Genomic DNA, 16,768 nt, shown 5'->3' with positions numbered 1-16,768 from the left:
GGTGGAGGGTGTTGGTGTGGCGAGCAATCCAAAACATTAGCAGTTGCCATGGTGGATTTTCTGGGGGGGCTTGGGGCGCAGACAGCAACGAAATGATACAAAATTTAAATTTCGTTTCATTAGCAAATTTAAACGAACCACAAAGTTAGAATGGACGTGCGTCAGTCTCAGAGGCAGCTACAATGGCTACGTCCGAGCACTGAAGCATGAAAATGCCGAGCGGCTCCGGATGGTATGGGGGAATGTGATGGGATGGGGTGGGATAACAGCCTTCTTCTTGGCTGATGAAGAAAAATCTCTGTGTGCAACTACAGCTCATTAAAGACGTTAGTGAAGGCAGCTGATATTTATTTTAAAGTGAAATATATGCGAGTTCGCGAACCCACTCACGCACACAAGCAAACACACACGCCCAGAAGTATGCAAGTAAATTTGAAAAGTCACGCTAAATCGCAGGCTTGCTGCCTAATGGCTGACTCACTCCCTGGGTGGCTGGCGGCGGTTTATGGTCGCCGCCATGGCCAATGCACGTGCGGATAGGCAGCCAACATCTTCACATTCAGCAGCAGCAGCAGCAGCAGCAACAAAAACACCAACAACAACAATAACTGTAATAGCAACAACAATGCCAAGGACGCCGTCGACGTGCATATTTGCTGGTATATGTGCGTAACGTTAATGGAATTAGAAAACTTTTTAAGCATAGCAGGATATATGAGTGTGATTTTAACAAAAAGTGTGTGCATGTATGTGTGTATGTGGCACATATTTGTGTGTCTCATTGTGTGCGCACAAGGGCTACAAACCAATTGGAAGCGAATCAGTTCTAGTGCGAAGGTCTAGTGCCTTTTTGGAGCTAGTTCAGGATTTAATAAATGAATGCGAATTCAATAACTAATAATTCAAAAATGTGACCGGGTTGGGTGCTTTGCTTGCTAAATAACTGGCCAAATAACTGGGCCTCAAACTATAAAAACTATTAAGGTTTAAATATAAGAAGAATAATAAAGAAAATAATTATTTTATGTTTAAAATATATACTAGAGTTTTAACCGACATTGCAATGGGGAAATGTTCAAAACAAACAGATCAATTAGGACTCGAGGTTTCAGTCGATATCACATTTAAATGAAGTTAGATAGATATATCAAATTACCTTTTGGGAAAATATCTACAGTACAATAAAAGTACTATAAACATAGGTACTGATTGTACTTATAAGAAGTCTGGGTTATACCTACTCAGATCTTTGCTCTGATCAGAGCTATCGCAATATATTCTCTGCGTGGTTATTTAATTTTATTTTATTTTTTATATATATTTTATATTAAAAAGAAATATGCTTGCAGGATTCAGATATTCTTCAGATATTCTTAGCCTAGTTATGTAATTTTATATTTTTTTTTATATATTTTATATTAAATTTGACATGTTAATTGAACAACAAATACGCTTGCAAGATTCAGATACACAATCAAATACTAGTACTCACAAACATGCTCTCATTGGAACAGAAACTGTACGTTATTCAAAAGGGTTGCGGACTCTATATCGCCCTTAATGCTGCAATGTAAATAAGAGCAATCGAACATTTCGATTCCAGCTGGGCCTATTTAGAAGGAACTGTTTCCTCTAATCTCTTCCTAAGACAATTATTCTTTGTTCAAAATATTGTATGGCTGTCAGATTTAAATACCTCTTGTCTAGCCAAAAATGTGTGTCGCCGCCAGATGTTCTACTTTACAACTAAATATAAGTAGAGAAATTTCTTTTATTCAGCGACTCTAGGCCTCAGTTTACAAGAAATCAATAAGATTGAAAAGTTTTTTGGAAAACTGAGCTCACACGAGATATTTGATGCCGAGCGTAATCCCAACTTCGATGCGGCACTATGCGGAATTCCTGTCACCTGCAGCCCTGGCGGCCGAACAGAACTATGAGTGTGGCTTGTGAAGCGCAAAAATTTCGTAATGAAAAAGTTTTTGTTCCGACAACGTCTTGATTGCCTCACATTGCGACTCGCTTACAAATTTTACTTAAACATAAATTTCTGTTGACATATTTGGCAATGGTGGCGAAAGTTTTCTTGCCCAAAAGAGAAGAAATCACTGCCAACGACATCGTCAGCTTATAATATTGCACAAAAACCTCAAAACTCACATCTCCTGGCATGCACACGAAAGTTGAAAAAGAGAAGAACAATGCCAGGATTTCATTTCTCTGTGCTACCTGCGCTGTCAATATTTTGCGAGACGTGTGGGCGAAACGAAACTTAATTATTATTCATTTGACATGTTGTATCGCATCCCACACAAATTAACGAAAGTTTAATGTGCTGTAAGCTATTTGGCTGGTTTTACGATCAAACTTTCCAAATACTTTCATTGACGTACGCAAATTGAACTGTCCGCCCATAAATACAATACTTGGACATCTATTATTATTATAGAGCTTTTAATCTGCACGCAAATTGAAAGCCGCCGACAAACGAAAACTTTGAACATTATGGGGCGACTTTGAGAACATTTTAAGTGTTTGTGCACACATTTAAAACGACGATACTGCTGCGTACACGTATATAAAAATTGAATTTATATTTATGGTCCCAGTAAGTGGATGCAGAAACCAAGAGGGGACTAAACAAAGAAAATAAAACCGACTAAAGGGTACTCTTTGGACTATAACAAACGGATAACTGAATATTTTTCTTTCTATTTTAATATTTTCTTGTAGGCAGCAGAGAATGTGGCACTGAATTCGTTAAGTATCTTATTCATTTTAATAAATACCGTGTTCTTCGGTGAACAGAAACGATGCTGCCTCTTCCACCCAGTGGAAAAAAGGGTAAAAAAGAAATAGACATCATGTTGGTGGGGGTCATTACAATTTCAAATTCCTTAGCTGTTAATGGCAAAAAACTATATAAAAGGCCATTTGTCTGTATGTCTCTCTTTCTGGGGTGTTTGCGTGAAATTATGCGTTTCGTCTGGCCGGCGTTCGGTTACGCTCGATGGCAACTGGCAGTCGCCGGCGGGCAACGATTACGACTTTCGACAATTTAAGTAGCCAGTCTGAGCCATAGTCTGTTCTGTAGTACGTTGCCTTGCCATCTTCTTATATAAATCTTTTTTCTCTTTAGGGCTGTGGCTGAACATATTTCCTCAATTTTCGTTGCATACATCGTTGCATCCGAGAGCCAATGCCAATGCCTTGGGCGCATTGATTGGCTGATCATAAATCGATTTATGTGTTTGCTAAAATGAATATTTTCGACTTTAACAATTTATTGTATATAATTTTTTATGAGCAAATACAATAATTGTTTAAGCATCAATCAGGCCATGGACCAACAGTGTCCGCTGGTTCGTTTAACTTGGGTTAAATTTTTTATGACCCAATGGCCGTTAATATTGTTTGATATTTCGCTTTGTGGCGCTGCCCCCCACCAAGGACATGGCACATTAAAAATTGTGTCCTTGTTAGTCTTTGTGTTTGGTTCGTTCGTTTGTTTTATCTTTGCAATTGTTTGAACCCAAACAGCTGCCTGTTATGTGAGAGCAGCGCGCAACTATTGTCAAATAATGCCCCGGTTATTGATATTATTATTGTTGTTATTATTATGGCAGAACTTTGCCAGTCAACCGGCCATTTGCGATGATGCTGATATCATTGGGAACGCTGCTGTTAATGGCAACGAACGCGCATAAATGAATTTAATTATGCGTTGCGTGTGGGCAGCCAAAACGCAATTTTTATCCCCAAAAATAGACTGTCTATGTCTACACTAGATGGCACAAGTTCGTTGACAAACCAAAATGGGGAATTTCATTTTTAATAACTATGAAATATAATAGCTATGGAAATATATATAAGCACACCAAGCTGAATATAATGTTGGAGTTTTTTTAGTGTCGTGTTTAGTAATAAAAATCTAATCAATATTCGAAACAGATTTATACTGATCTTACTAAAAATATTTGCAATTAAGTTGCGAGCTCAACTTTGTATATAAAATATCTTAATTTGCTCTGTCGGATTAATTTTTTATATGTATGTGTTTCTTTTGCGAACTTATAAAATATAAATAGTAGTAGTATGTCTTAAAGATTTAATTTAAATTTAATCGAAAGCTCTAAAAGCATACTTTATACTCCTATAATAGAGTAGAAAATCAGTCTTTTCTTTGTCCATGGAAAGGAGCTGCAGGAAAGATTTTTCTAGAGGTGAAAAAGAGTTGTGGCAAAACAAGATTTGTATTTATTTAATGAAAAATTCATTATAACAGACGGCGCAACAAAATATTGTTAACAAACATAAATAACAGTATTATGTATATAGGGGGAATTTCAAATTGGAGGAAATTTGAATTAAAATTAACCAACGCCAAATCATTCAATTATTCCATTCGCCTACTCAACATTTTTCATTGGAAATTGGCCAATTGTGCCAATACTTGTATAGTTTAGTGTAGGCGGGATAGTTGGTGTACGTATCGGCGCCCACATCTGCTTGGCATTAATATTAATGCGCACATTTGTAGGCGCCGCTTTATTATTTTTGCTTTTTCTCTCGAGCTGTTTTTGCTTGTCTCAGAACCTGTTGCCTAATGGCGTGGCAGCGTTCGATTACCATTTAATCAATGAGGCAAATTAGGCAAAGCAAATGCAGAAATAATTAGAGCTGGTCGGTGCGCGCAACAGGCTCGTGTGTATATGCATATATATATATATATACGTGTGTGTGTGTGTTGAGTTTCAAATGGGTTTTGCACTTAAAGCTAAGCAGCAAGTTGGTGTAGGAAAGTGTAGGAAATGCCCGCGGCGTGGCGGTCATATTGTTTGTAGCTGCCGTCAACAAGCCGGCACGTTGCCATTGTTGACAGTCAAAGCCACACTTGCAACAGCAGAGCCAGCACCAGCACCAGCACAGCTAACAATAATACTAGTAAGCAACAGCAACAACAACGCCAAACAGTTGTTGACATTTATGCTGGCAAATGCCACATGCCGCAGCCTCAAGGGGCAATGGAGGCCGTCTATGGACGATTGCGTGTGCGTGGCTGCAACAGTGTGTGTGTGCGTATGTGCGTGTGTGTGTGTGTGTGTGTAGCAGCTTGTATGTATAGCTGTGTGAAAAATAAGCACTGTTGGCGAAATGCTTAACATAATCCAAAGGCGACTACGCCATAGCGATGCACAAAAGCGAAATAAAGTGAAAAAATGTTCGCATATAGTGAAGTATTTTATATGCAGTCGCGGAAGTAAGGAAATTTCTTTATTATGAAAGAAATGTCAACAACGGACTTTACATCCATAATATGTATTAAGGTCCTGCATGACGAAACTGGTAGGCGCACTGATTCTGAATGAATAAAATTTATATTCGTAGAGGCTATTTATTTACACAACTTTTAACTAGAACCATCACTGTAGCTGAGTTCAATATTAATTAACTTCTCACAGGTTAAGGCCGTTTCTTGTTAATTATTCATTTTGTACTTATCGTTTTTTTCATTAATATTAAACCTTTGCTGCTTTTAATTTTCATTTAATTTGGAATAACCTTATTTTCTATAACTTCTGCCTAATGAATCTTATTAGGGCTCGTTTTTTCCATCAGAAATAAAGTGTTATACTTTGAATATACCACGATAAGCCATTTAATTGCTCAATAATATTTTACTCTATACCTATATATCTAAAATATACTGTACAGACAAATGAAGCTTCGAAATGAAGCTTCGAAATGAACCTTTAACGGACATGTTGCCTGCCAGACATTTCGATTGCTTGTAATATGGATTTAATCAGTGCTGTTGGGAGAATTTGCAATTGTTCAATTATTTCCTTAAGTCCATCGATCCAGCAATCACTCTTAATTGTAAGCTAGATGAAACACTTTCGAATGGCCTGAGCAGACTCTCAGTCAATATTTCGTAGTTACGTTTAGCTATCAAAGTATTTTGTTTCATTGAAATCGAATTAGCTCTCCTATTTCTCTCGTGCAGTACTCTACTGCTATTGTGTGTGTGCGAGGGAAATGAAGTTGCATGCCACATAATGCATTACAACAGCATCCGCATGCGTATGCGCCTTAAGCACTGACCTACCGCCCTGCACAGGCAGCCCTACCTCAGCCTTTGGCGCCTTAATGCAAACTTGTAATTTATTTATTAATTTAAATAATGGACACGAAATGCACAGTGAACGCTGTTGAAAGCTACTCGCATGCATTTATGAAGAAATTTATTTTATATACTCTGTGTGTGTCTGTTGTTGTTGTTGTTGTTGTGTCCTTCCTTTCTTTCTGCTCGTTGTGTGAATTTATGCTTCTGCTCATGTCGTTGTTTTATTTCTCATATTTTTACAATGCATTGGTATGTGTGCTTTTTCGTGTATGTGTGTGGCTATTTTGCCTGATGCAATAAATTAAGAAGATATTTTAATTATGTAAGGCAGAGAGAAAGTGCAATGCATGTGCACAATTGAGTAATTAAAATATATGCACAGTTAGATATGAGCTGCAATTAAAAGCAAAGATGGAAGTCCTGCAGACTCCTTTTGGTTCTGGTTGCGGGATATGTTCTTTGCCCGTGGCTTTAAAACAACAGAGAATGTATACCGCTGTGATTGTTTAATTAAACGGTGGCTTCGGCAAATGCCACAAAAGATGTGCAAAATAATACAACAAACGTGCTATAAGGTATTATGGCTCAAACCGCTCTTAAGCCATTTACGATTCAAAATGTAGAGCTTGAAACTGATTAAGGTCCTGTAATTTGCTTCCTTAACACTGCAACTAAATATACTTACATATTTATAAAAACTAAACAAGAGGACATATAGAGGAGAATATATTGGGAAAATAATATTGAACATTTTGATAAAATATGTTATTCAAAGAAGCTTTATTCGATAAAAAGGAATAAGGTGGTTTGAGAAAAGCATTCTAAAAGCGCAGCTGAGTCTATTTAAAAACTAATTTAATTGGCAAGGTCTTTGAAGTATAGTTTCAAAAACAATATCCGTCTGGGCTTTAAAAAACAATACAAACCAAAGATCACCCACAGAAGTATGCCAGATTTCGTTTACTAATCTGACCCACTCGGGGCGGAGACAGAGAACAGATCTTTTCAAGTCAGAACAGCAATAGTATTACTAAACAATTATCAGCATACATACTTTTGGAAGCGTAATACGTTAGGGTACCCAGTCTATCTGATTTTAAAGAAGCTTAAGATATTCATTAAAAGAAGTTTGTGTGAAATCTGATATAAATTGGGTCTGTATAAAAACCCACGATAGAGCAAGGATGTGCATTCTTGAAAGTATCTTCCTGTATAGTGATGTCTGACAAAACCATGCTGGGATGCTAATAAAACAAACTAGTGACACCATTCTGATTAAGATCCTGCTATAAAATGCACCAAGATTAGTTAATTAGTTGAACATACAAGATTTATTTAACGGGCACATCTTCAAGTTATATTAGAATAAAAATATCTATAATAACTACCACTTCAAATGGAAAAGTATATTGTTATGAGGCGATTGACAAATTGATTCTCAAAAGTAATGACCACTTCAGCGTTCAACCTCAACTAGACCCAGGACTCCATTAAGCCATTTCGTGTGTCTTACGCCACATACGAGTGTTCATCCTTATTTGAGCTGGCGCTGTTACCTGCAATCCAGATGTCAGTAAAATGTCAATTGCCAAATGACTAAATAATTGCCCACAATGATGTGGTAGTGTTTTGAAAACGGAGACCGGACAAACTGCAGCTGTTTGGCCGCCAGTCGGCTTAAGTTAAGGCGGCCAATTTGGTGCTAGTAGCCAGTTAGCAGGGTGGCAAGATTGGCTGCTAACCCTAGTCAGCAATTTGCTCGGCCATTATTCATGGCACGATATTGAAGCTCGCAACGATGGCGGCCAAATGACCGGCAACAGTGGCAAATGTTTGTTCTCACCTCAATGTGAACGTAGTATGTAGGAGCCATGTCTGACCAATCGGCCAAATCGGTTGCTTGGCTGCCTGGCTGCTTGGCTGGCTGCTTGGCTGGCTGGCTGTCCGGGTGTTTGGTCACATATGTGTGTGTTGCTATTTTTATGGATTTCTGCGTATGTCCTTTTCGGTCAACCTTAAAAGTGTTTTTTCCTCTACATAAATTTGCTATAAAAACCATTTAAACGGAAACACGTTCTCGCCGGCCATTGCCAAAAGTAGTCTGCAGTGCTCAGCACACATGTGCCTCTCCCTATGTATGCAGTTGTCGTTTGACTTGTGCTCTGTTCCAGGCCGGCTAGTCAGTCAGCCAAGCAGAGAATAGGGGCTCCCCTTTTATACCCTCCCCACCCACCTCCTCTGTGGAGCAAATCTAAAATGCTCCAATAAAGCAAATTATCGTTAAAATGCTGCTGCACATAAGAAGATTTACGATTGCTCAGCCAGCTAGCTGCCAGTTCCCAGCACCCAGTTTCCAGTTCCTGGTCCCCATCCCCTTTATCCCTTCTGCCGCAATCTTGTTCCGTTGCCATGATTTTGGTTGCTTGTGCCTTGCACATTTGTGGTTCCCCTTTTGTTTTCTGTTTTTCGTGTTTGGCTCGCTTGATTTTTGCACTGCCTTCGATTTGTCCAGCGCTGGGACGTTTGTTGAACCCTTGCTAGTGCCTTCGCTTCTGCTTTTGCTTTTGCCTTTTCGTTTTTGGGGCATATTCGATTTCCCTCGCCAGATATAGCAGTGCGAAATGAGCGTATGGCCAAAACAAATAATCCACAAAGTGAGTTGTTCAGCTTGTCTGTGCACTCTATATGTATGTAGGTACGTGTGTAAGAGTGTCTGTCTGGCTGGTGTTTGTGCTTGAGCACTTACACCGTAAACAAATCTTTTATTTGGGCTACTACTCGTATTTCAAAATCTCGCCCCACGTGTTCGCAAAGGCAGCAAGGAAATGAAGGTACCAATAAATATAATCTGATGCGAGTCCAAGGTAAGAAGCTGCCACAAAATGATGTGACAATCAAGTGCGCCATTCTCATCAAGTAAATTAGTTTTTTGCCAATAAATTCCTTGTTTTATTTGTTGGAAAAAAAAAAGAAAGTGCCATTGTGTTTCTAAGTGTATTATGTGCGCTAGTTTGTTGGAGGGAGCAGCGCCATGAATGCTTCAGCGCTTTGGCCACAGCTGGTGCGCAAATCTCACACAGTTGGTTATTTGACAATTGATGATACCATCAGCTTGGGTCGTCGAAATGGTCGACACACACACACACATAAACACATTTACTGTAAATGAATGGGGAAGCAGAAATAGAAGAAAAAACGTAAAAGTTTGGCGATAAGCGGCATGCGCATTAACTTTTGTCATTGGCTTTCGTGCAGCCTGGCATGGGGGGAAAACGCTTAAAAGGCTTTGTGGTTTTCCACCATGCAGGATGCTCTGGTGTGGTGTGTGCGCTCGCTTATCTCTTTTTTGCTTTCCTCAAGCTATGCGGCGCATTTCATGCGCTGAGCAGCGCATTTTCTCCCATTTGTTTTTGCGCGCAAATATTAATGAGCTATGCCGGTGTAGAATTTCCATGTGGCCGAATGACATGCAAATCTGATGCGCCACTTCCGCCCGAAGCCGAACCGAAACACCTGACACCAATTGTGACTTGGCATTGGGCATTGGGCATTGGGAGGAGCCGCAGGCCATTTGCGCCATTCCCAATCCCATGCTCAATGCTGTTATTGTTGTCGTTGTCAGCGACCATATCTACGGACTCATTTAGCCTGCCTACTTCCGTTTGCCGCGTCCGATCAACGCTAATGAACTTTTTGCCGTAACGGAGCACCGGAGTCTGTCTCTCTTCCATGCCCTTCCCTGCCTTTTTTTGCTGTCAGCCTTTTTCGCGCACTCGCTGCCATGTTATCTGTGTGTGTGTGTTAATGCATGCGTTTTCTTTGTCCTTTTTATCACGGCTTCCTGTCATTACGCGTGCTATCACCAGGGCCCCACTTCTCGGCGGCGTCGCCCTTGTCGTCGTTTGCCGCCCTTCCAGTGAGATTACACTGTCCATGCCAATGCCCATACCAGCCTCCACTTGGCCCTCGGCCAACATCAGTTGCTGCATAGCCTCATCAAGAACAATCTAAAACTTCCTCTTCTCCCCGGGCCATTGTTTAATTTCGATGGCAATTATTTATTTAAACCATGCACCGCCATGTCTCCGTTGTTTGACTTGTTGGCCACGGCCATATAAATGAAGGTGTTCAGGCATAACTATGGCCTGTTCGTAGTTAAACACACACTTGTGCTCAACTGTTTTGCTTTACAAATATTTGCACGCTAATAATATATGCTTTCCCTCGGCTATCTTCAATACTGTAATAATTTGCAATTTGTCTCATTCAGTTCTGTCTATTATTATGAATTTCTTCAGATTGTAATAATATTGTTTCGGAAATGTCAGAGTCAGGGAAGAGATCACTTTCTTTGAACGTATTTAAGGTGGAATTGTTGCAAAATTAGTGTCCTTAAGCAGTTGTTAGCCAAGGCGCTGAGTTCACCCACTTCGACAACTCGTTGACCGTAAATTTTCAAGTTTTTCATTACAGCTCTGCTGCTCAACTGCTCGCTGGCAGTTTTATTCTTAGTCCTAGCTATTCCCAGGCGGCTTCGCCACGCTGTCTAATCAACTTGGCTGCACTTTGTCGCGCCGAGCAAAAGTTTTTCCACCCACTAGTTTGCCCGCTGGCGCTGGTGCTGGTGCTGGTGCTTGTGCGTGCCGTTTGCGGTCATGGCGTATTTAATGAAAGCGTTTTCACTGCCTTTTCATTTCTTTTGGCCGCCCGTTTTTCCGGCCTGTCTGCTGCCATTCATTAGACGGCCGTTCAGATTTGCAATTTACACCTGCGGCTTGCCGACGAGTTGTTGTTGTTGTTGTTGGTGGTGCTGTTGTCAAGTAAAATCGGCAATTTAATTTATTTAATGCTTTAAAGTTAGTGCAACATTTTAGCTGGCAAAGGCACATTCACACACACTCGTACATGTATTAATGTACAAATATAAATGTCCTTTGCTGGCATTCATCTCGGGAGCGACTGGGGCAACTAGCTGTGCTAAAATATAAAATGGCTGCAATTATGACGCTGCTGCACGCTTCCGCTGGCAGTGTTTCCTGCAACAACTGCAAGCTGTAAAATGTTTATGATGCTTTTATTGTGCGCTCCGGGAGGATGCAGAAGTGAAAGGCAGCCAAGCAAGCAGGCAGGCAGGCTGGCAGGCGGGCAGGCTGGCAGGCGAATTAACAATATGAATTATAAGAAAAGGCTGCTTGCAGCTGTGGAGCAATTGGGGGCTATGGGGCATGTGCTTCTCCAAAGGACCAAGTGCTAAATGGCTTATTATTATGATTATGATTATTATGATTGTAACTTTGTTATTGTGCTGTTGTAAGTTTTGTTTTTGCAACTTTCCAAATGGCAACGCGGCGTATGCGTAATGTGTTTGTTTACCCGCAACATGAGCAGAAGAAGTCCCTAGAGCCAGTGCCCAAAACATATAAAATATCGAAGCAGACCTGGAAAAGAAAAGAACCAAACCAAACCCAAAAAGAGATGCAGAGTCAAAGAGTTATTGCTCGCTCATGCATAAATCATACGTCACGTGGGCCCAAAGTTAAGCTGCTTCCCACAGTTCGGAATTTTAAATGCTTTTTTGTTTAGCATTTTGCTATTTTTCATATTTTGCTCTGTTAATCTCTGTGCTTTACTGTTGCTTTACTGTGAAATCTTTAATTTAAACAAATGCCCAAACAAATGCCCAAAAGCTAAAAACACTATACATCCAAAAAAAAGCTGCAGATGTGAGTGTGGGAGAGATGGGGGCACTGGACTAGACGGCCCGTAAAAATCTAAACCGAAAATCTACACCATGCTAAACTAAAAACGAACGTGCCATGCGAGCAAATAAGCTTAAAAAATAACAAAAATGTTGATAAAATAAAGGACACATAAAAAGCAACAAAATAGCGAGCGAAAAATTGTTGAGCTCTCGCTGTGGGAAGAGCTGTCATCGACTGGCTGACTAGCTAGTCAGTTCACTAGCAGACTGAATGTCTCCCATTATTGTGGTTGTGGTTGTTGTCTGTTGTCACTGTCTCCAGTTGCTGCCGAGTTGTTATAAATTCCATTAAAGCGCTCCTGACCAGCGCTCGGACATTGACATGATGCTGGAGAAATGGAAAAGCGTGTATGAGCGGTTTTGTCACGAGAGGTGTAGGTGTAGGTGTCAGAGGACCGAGGAAGCTGTCGTAATATGAAGTGCTCGCGAATACTGACGAAAAATTCCAGCGACTTGAAGTACCAGGTTTTAGGTGTTGCCAACGCATTGCAGGGGACTGAGCGCCTGAAACTATGCTACATTGACGCAATGTACTGTAAGCGGCTTTCAAGGCTGCCCAAAGCAAATGAAGTGGACACTTGAAAGACTGTAACCTAGGCACCCTTATCCGATTCCATGCTGCTATATTTTTAGCGGCCCCCACAGCTTTTGACTTTGTTAGCAGGAGAAGCAGCAGTGGCAGCAACAACAAAAACGTAAACCATCCGCCATTGCCTTATGTTTTCGCATGCGCTATTTTGTGAATCTATCTTTTTTTAATAGAAATTTATTTTATCAACGCTTTTTGTGTTTCCGCTGTGGGTTCGCTGGTATTTTGTTTTGTTTGTTTTATGTTCATACACTTCCTCATTTTTAATTTATGACAATGGCGCGGCTATTGTTAGCGCCGGCCACGCCTCCCGCCCACTTCACAGTGCTATTGTAACTGATGCTCTTATACAAGTAAATGGCCGAAACGCGACCCCCACCCCGCCTTTCAGACAGTGGCGCTAGACAACAATTCGTTTGGCGCTTTTATCGCGTTGCTGGAGCCTGCTGTGAAGGATGTGCGGGGAGGAGGGGAGGGAGGCGGACGTGCACGTACACTTTGTATATCCGCCAATGGTTCGCGCGCCTTTGTCCTTGACTGTTTCATTATGACAGCGACAGCCTGCCCCTTGTCGACGCTGCTCCCGATTTTGGTTTTGTTTAGTGCCGCATTTATGTTATTAAAACGCCATGTTGTTGCTGTTGCCACTGCGTCTAAAACAAAAGTTGAGGGCTGCCATTATTATTATCATCGCACTTCCTCTTCCGCTTTTCGCGCACAACAACACAAGGACAGAGCAGATAAAGCATTGCCATTGATGCTCTTGACTGATTTCGAGTTTATTTCATTAAGTTACACACACACACACACATCCACACACACAGAAACTAAGCACACAAAGCACACATTTAAACTCCCACATATGTAAGCGGAGCAAACACATGACGAGCCTTTGTTTCCCGAGAAGCATAAAGGAAGAGTTAAGGAAGGGGGCGATTGTACGAGCACGCAATCAATAGGGATTTGCTTTTATTAATTAACACCGCGAATTCACTCAAGCCTAGGGCTGTGCAAATAGAGCTATCATTGAAACAACATCTGCTTTAATGTTCATGAATTACTTAGCTGATGAATGCCTGAACTTGTCAAATTAGAAACAGGCTCTTTACAATTCAAAATCGATAGCGCTCATTTAGAAAATTACTTTAATAAATAGTTTTCACTTTCATCATAAAATTATTGACTATATCATAAGAAACGAGAATGTTTATTAGTAGTAATATCTTAAATCATTATCAGATTATGGTTCGCAAATTTTGTGGTTCTTAGTAGTTGGCGATATGTTATAATATTTATAACTTACTGGGATTAATAAAGTATTGAGTATTTGTCAAATATCACGTAAGTCAAACTGAAAGTGAAATAATACAGAAATTTCTAATATTTAGCCTTAATAAAAGATTGCAAATACTTAGAAAATTTCAAAAATCCTACAATCTAAAGCTTCAAGTGAGCTTTTTAAGTATATAATGCCTATCTCATCAATCAGATATACAAGTTATTTTGTATCTACATTTCATTCATTTATTTTGAGCAACAAAAAATAGATAACATTCCAATAATATGAAGTCAGCACTGTATATTAGCAAGCTCAGCACTTCATTCAAATTGCTGTTCTGCAAACAAAACTCGAGTCTTGTGAACTCCACATTTCTGTACTCCCCATAAGAGTATTTGCATGCAAAAGAGGGAGTGCAATCGAAATAAAATTTGCGCATTTTCGCCACGCATTTGATGTTGGCGTTAAAAAAAATTACGACCTGCCTCATACATTTGCGCATTTGAAGGCGCATTAAGAGTGCACGTCGGGAAGGATTTATGTACGCAGCGAGCGCGAAGCAATCCATGGAGTGGCATTGCCCCTATAAATATGCAATTATTTTGCATTTTTCACGCGTGCGTTTGACTTTTTATTTATTTGCCAGCGCCGCCCCTTTCGAGGTCCTGAGTGTGCGGCTTTACGCACATTTTGCTATGTTTATGACACATGCGACGCTTTTCTGTTATTTTTTCCATTTCATTTTTTATTTTCTGTGGCAATAGCAAATTGACTTTTACAAGGCAGTGTCGAGGGAGAGAACGATCGTGGGAGGAGGGGGATTGTGAGGGGGGCGGTGCGAGTGGTGTCATAGCTGGCAACAATAATAGCAACAATAACAATTTTGTGGCAAGCACATATCTTTCGTTTTGTGACATATTTATTTGTTTATTTATATTTATTTATGCGCATAATTTGCATTTGACATATTTTTATGAGAGTGCCGGGCAACATTGAGACATGTGTAAGCATGGAACGGCTGCAAGGACAGATTGAGCCTGAAAGCAACAAATTAATTCATAAAAATTGGGGCTTAAAAATTGCATTTTGTTGTTTATGCGACTACAAATTTAAAATATTCTGACAATATCAACACAATTACAGAATCTTCAAGAATGAATTTAATTCATAATATTTAATTATGTTAGTGCTTTTCTTAGTAAAACTGTTTTTCTAGTTCGGCAAATTATATCTCTTACTTGCCTTTTCATGAAAAAGTTAATTGCAAGTGCGCTGGAAAGTACTAAAAAGTACTATAAAGTTCATAGTTTCATTATAATTGGGTTTGTATTAATTGAACAGTGTACAGCATTTTAAAAAGAATTTAGTTTGCATTACGAGCTTTGAAAAGGCGGATGGTTGGCAATGTTTGCCCAACCCTTCCTGTCTACCTAAACATGACCTCTTTAACAAAACAGAAATGGCGGTTATATTTCTTGATAATAACTAATACCTATGTGTCGAGTTTGTTTATTTTTATTTGCAATACTTTGGCTCACTTTTAAACAATTTCCCTCCTTTGTTTAAATATACTGAAGGTATTTTAATTGAGTATGCCTCATTTGCTTTAAGAAGCATTGGTTCCCAATATTAGAACAGAACTTGTCAATAAATATATAATACTAGGTTCTATGGGTTGGATAATTGAGTGGCTTCTGGAAGTAGCTTAACAGAAGCAAGAGAGCATTTTAGAGTCGATCAAGCGCGACAATAAAGAATTCCGTACCCAAAAAAACGTGCATCAGAAAAGAGAGATCGTAGTATTGGAGTGGAATTATTTCTCTTATAACTCTTCTTAACTCAGAGCCCGACACATATTATTCACGTATGCAACATTTTGGTTATGTAGCTGTGGGGGAAAATTCAAAAGACTCGAAGTGCCTAGGAATAAGGAGAGTCTAAATACCAAGCAATGCAATTAAATGTGTTTCAGGAAAAGGCAAACAATTCAATTAAATATGCGAAAGCTAAAAACATATGAAAGCCTATTCTGTGTTTTTTTATTTCTTACAAGTATGTTAAAAGTGTCGTAGCTTGCGACAAAATGGAATGCCATAATAAAGGAAATGTTGCTTTTGTTACGTTTTATGTATTTGTGCTTGATGTTACTTAATGCTGCAGCATGCACATGTTGTGCAAGGATATTATTATTTTATGCTTTATTTCACGTTGCGTTTCAATTCGCTTTGCATACTCGATAAGCTCTGTGCAAATTGTTGGATGCATGTAAAGCTGCAAGCAAAATGTTTGTTCATTTAAGATAAATTTATTGTTGTGCAAATTGTGCACAAATATATTGAATCGTTGGCAGCCGCTGGTGGTAATGCCAATGTCAATGAACAAATATGCAAATATGTAGCATACTATACTCGTATATATCGCACAAAAATAAATCGTAAGTTCGAATTGCGTTTATGACATTTATGGCAGAGTTATCTACGGCGTACCGCCCCCCCAGTGGGGCAGCCCCAGAAATGGCAACAGTTTAGCATTTTAATCGTGGGCATAAATAAGAGCTACTCACTACAGTCCCCCACACTTACCGTTAAGCGTGCCCAGCAGCAGTGCGCCGAGCAGCCGAAACAGCCAGCACAGAGGCAGTGGCTTCGACGTCGACGTCGACGTCCACGTTGACGCTGTCAGGGCTGTAGATATCGATGACGGCATCATGTTAAATCCTTTCCAATTTTCTTGTAATCCTTGGCGATCAGCACAAAGCCGTCGCAGCGTTGAGTCAGCTAGTTAAATGTCCTTCTAACTGCCGTAAAGTAGGCAACGCTTATGAGGCGCTCGGAGAACGCTGGCTTCGCTTCCAGGACTTGGTCGGGTGCCGAGCATTTAAAAGGAAACGCGTTTACATTAGCGCGATAACAAACGGAAATGCGCGCTCGCGCGAAACGTAAGTTGCAACGGTTGGGGCTGGGGTTGGGGATGAGGATGAGCCCGCAGGCAGGCGCCTGGCAGCCACAGGAG

The 16,768-nt window shown here is 40.0% G+C and overlaps 1 protein-coding gene across 1 annotated transcript in view; it reads right to left on the bottom strand.

Annotated features, from left to right (window-relative positions):
• LOC115621004 overlaps window positions 1-16,465 on the bottom strand; it is a 38,943-nt gene extending 22,478 nt beyond the window's left edge. Inside the window, exon 1 of the mRNA XM_030514524.1 lies at window positions 16,339-16,465. Coding sequence (XP_030370384.1) covers window positions 16,339-16,465 — 127 coding nt within the window. The remainder of the gene's footprint in view (window positions 1-16,338) is intronic.
• Window positions 16,466-16,768: the final 303 nt, after the last annotated feature.

The sequence above is a fragment of the Scaptodrosophila lebanonensis genome, unplaced genomic scaffold, assembly GCF_003285725.1.
Source record: "Scaptodrosophila lebanonensis strain 11010-0011.00,11010-0021.00 unplaced genomic scaffold, SlebRS2 tig00000024-arrow-pilon, whole genome shotgun sequence".
Taxonomy (NCBI): Eukaryota; Metazoa; Arthropoda; class Insecta; order Diptera; family Drosophilidae; genus Scaptodrosophila; species Scaptodrosophila lebanonensis.
The sequence above is the reverse complement of the archived record's forward strand: the minus strand, read 5'-3'. Positions and strand labels throughout refer to the sequence as shown.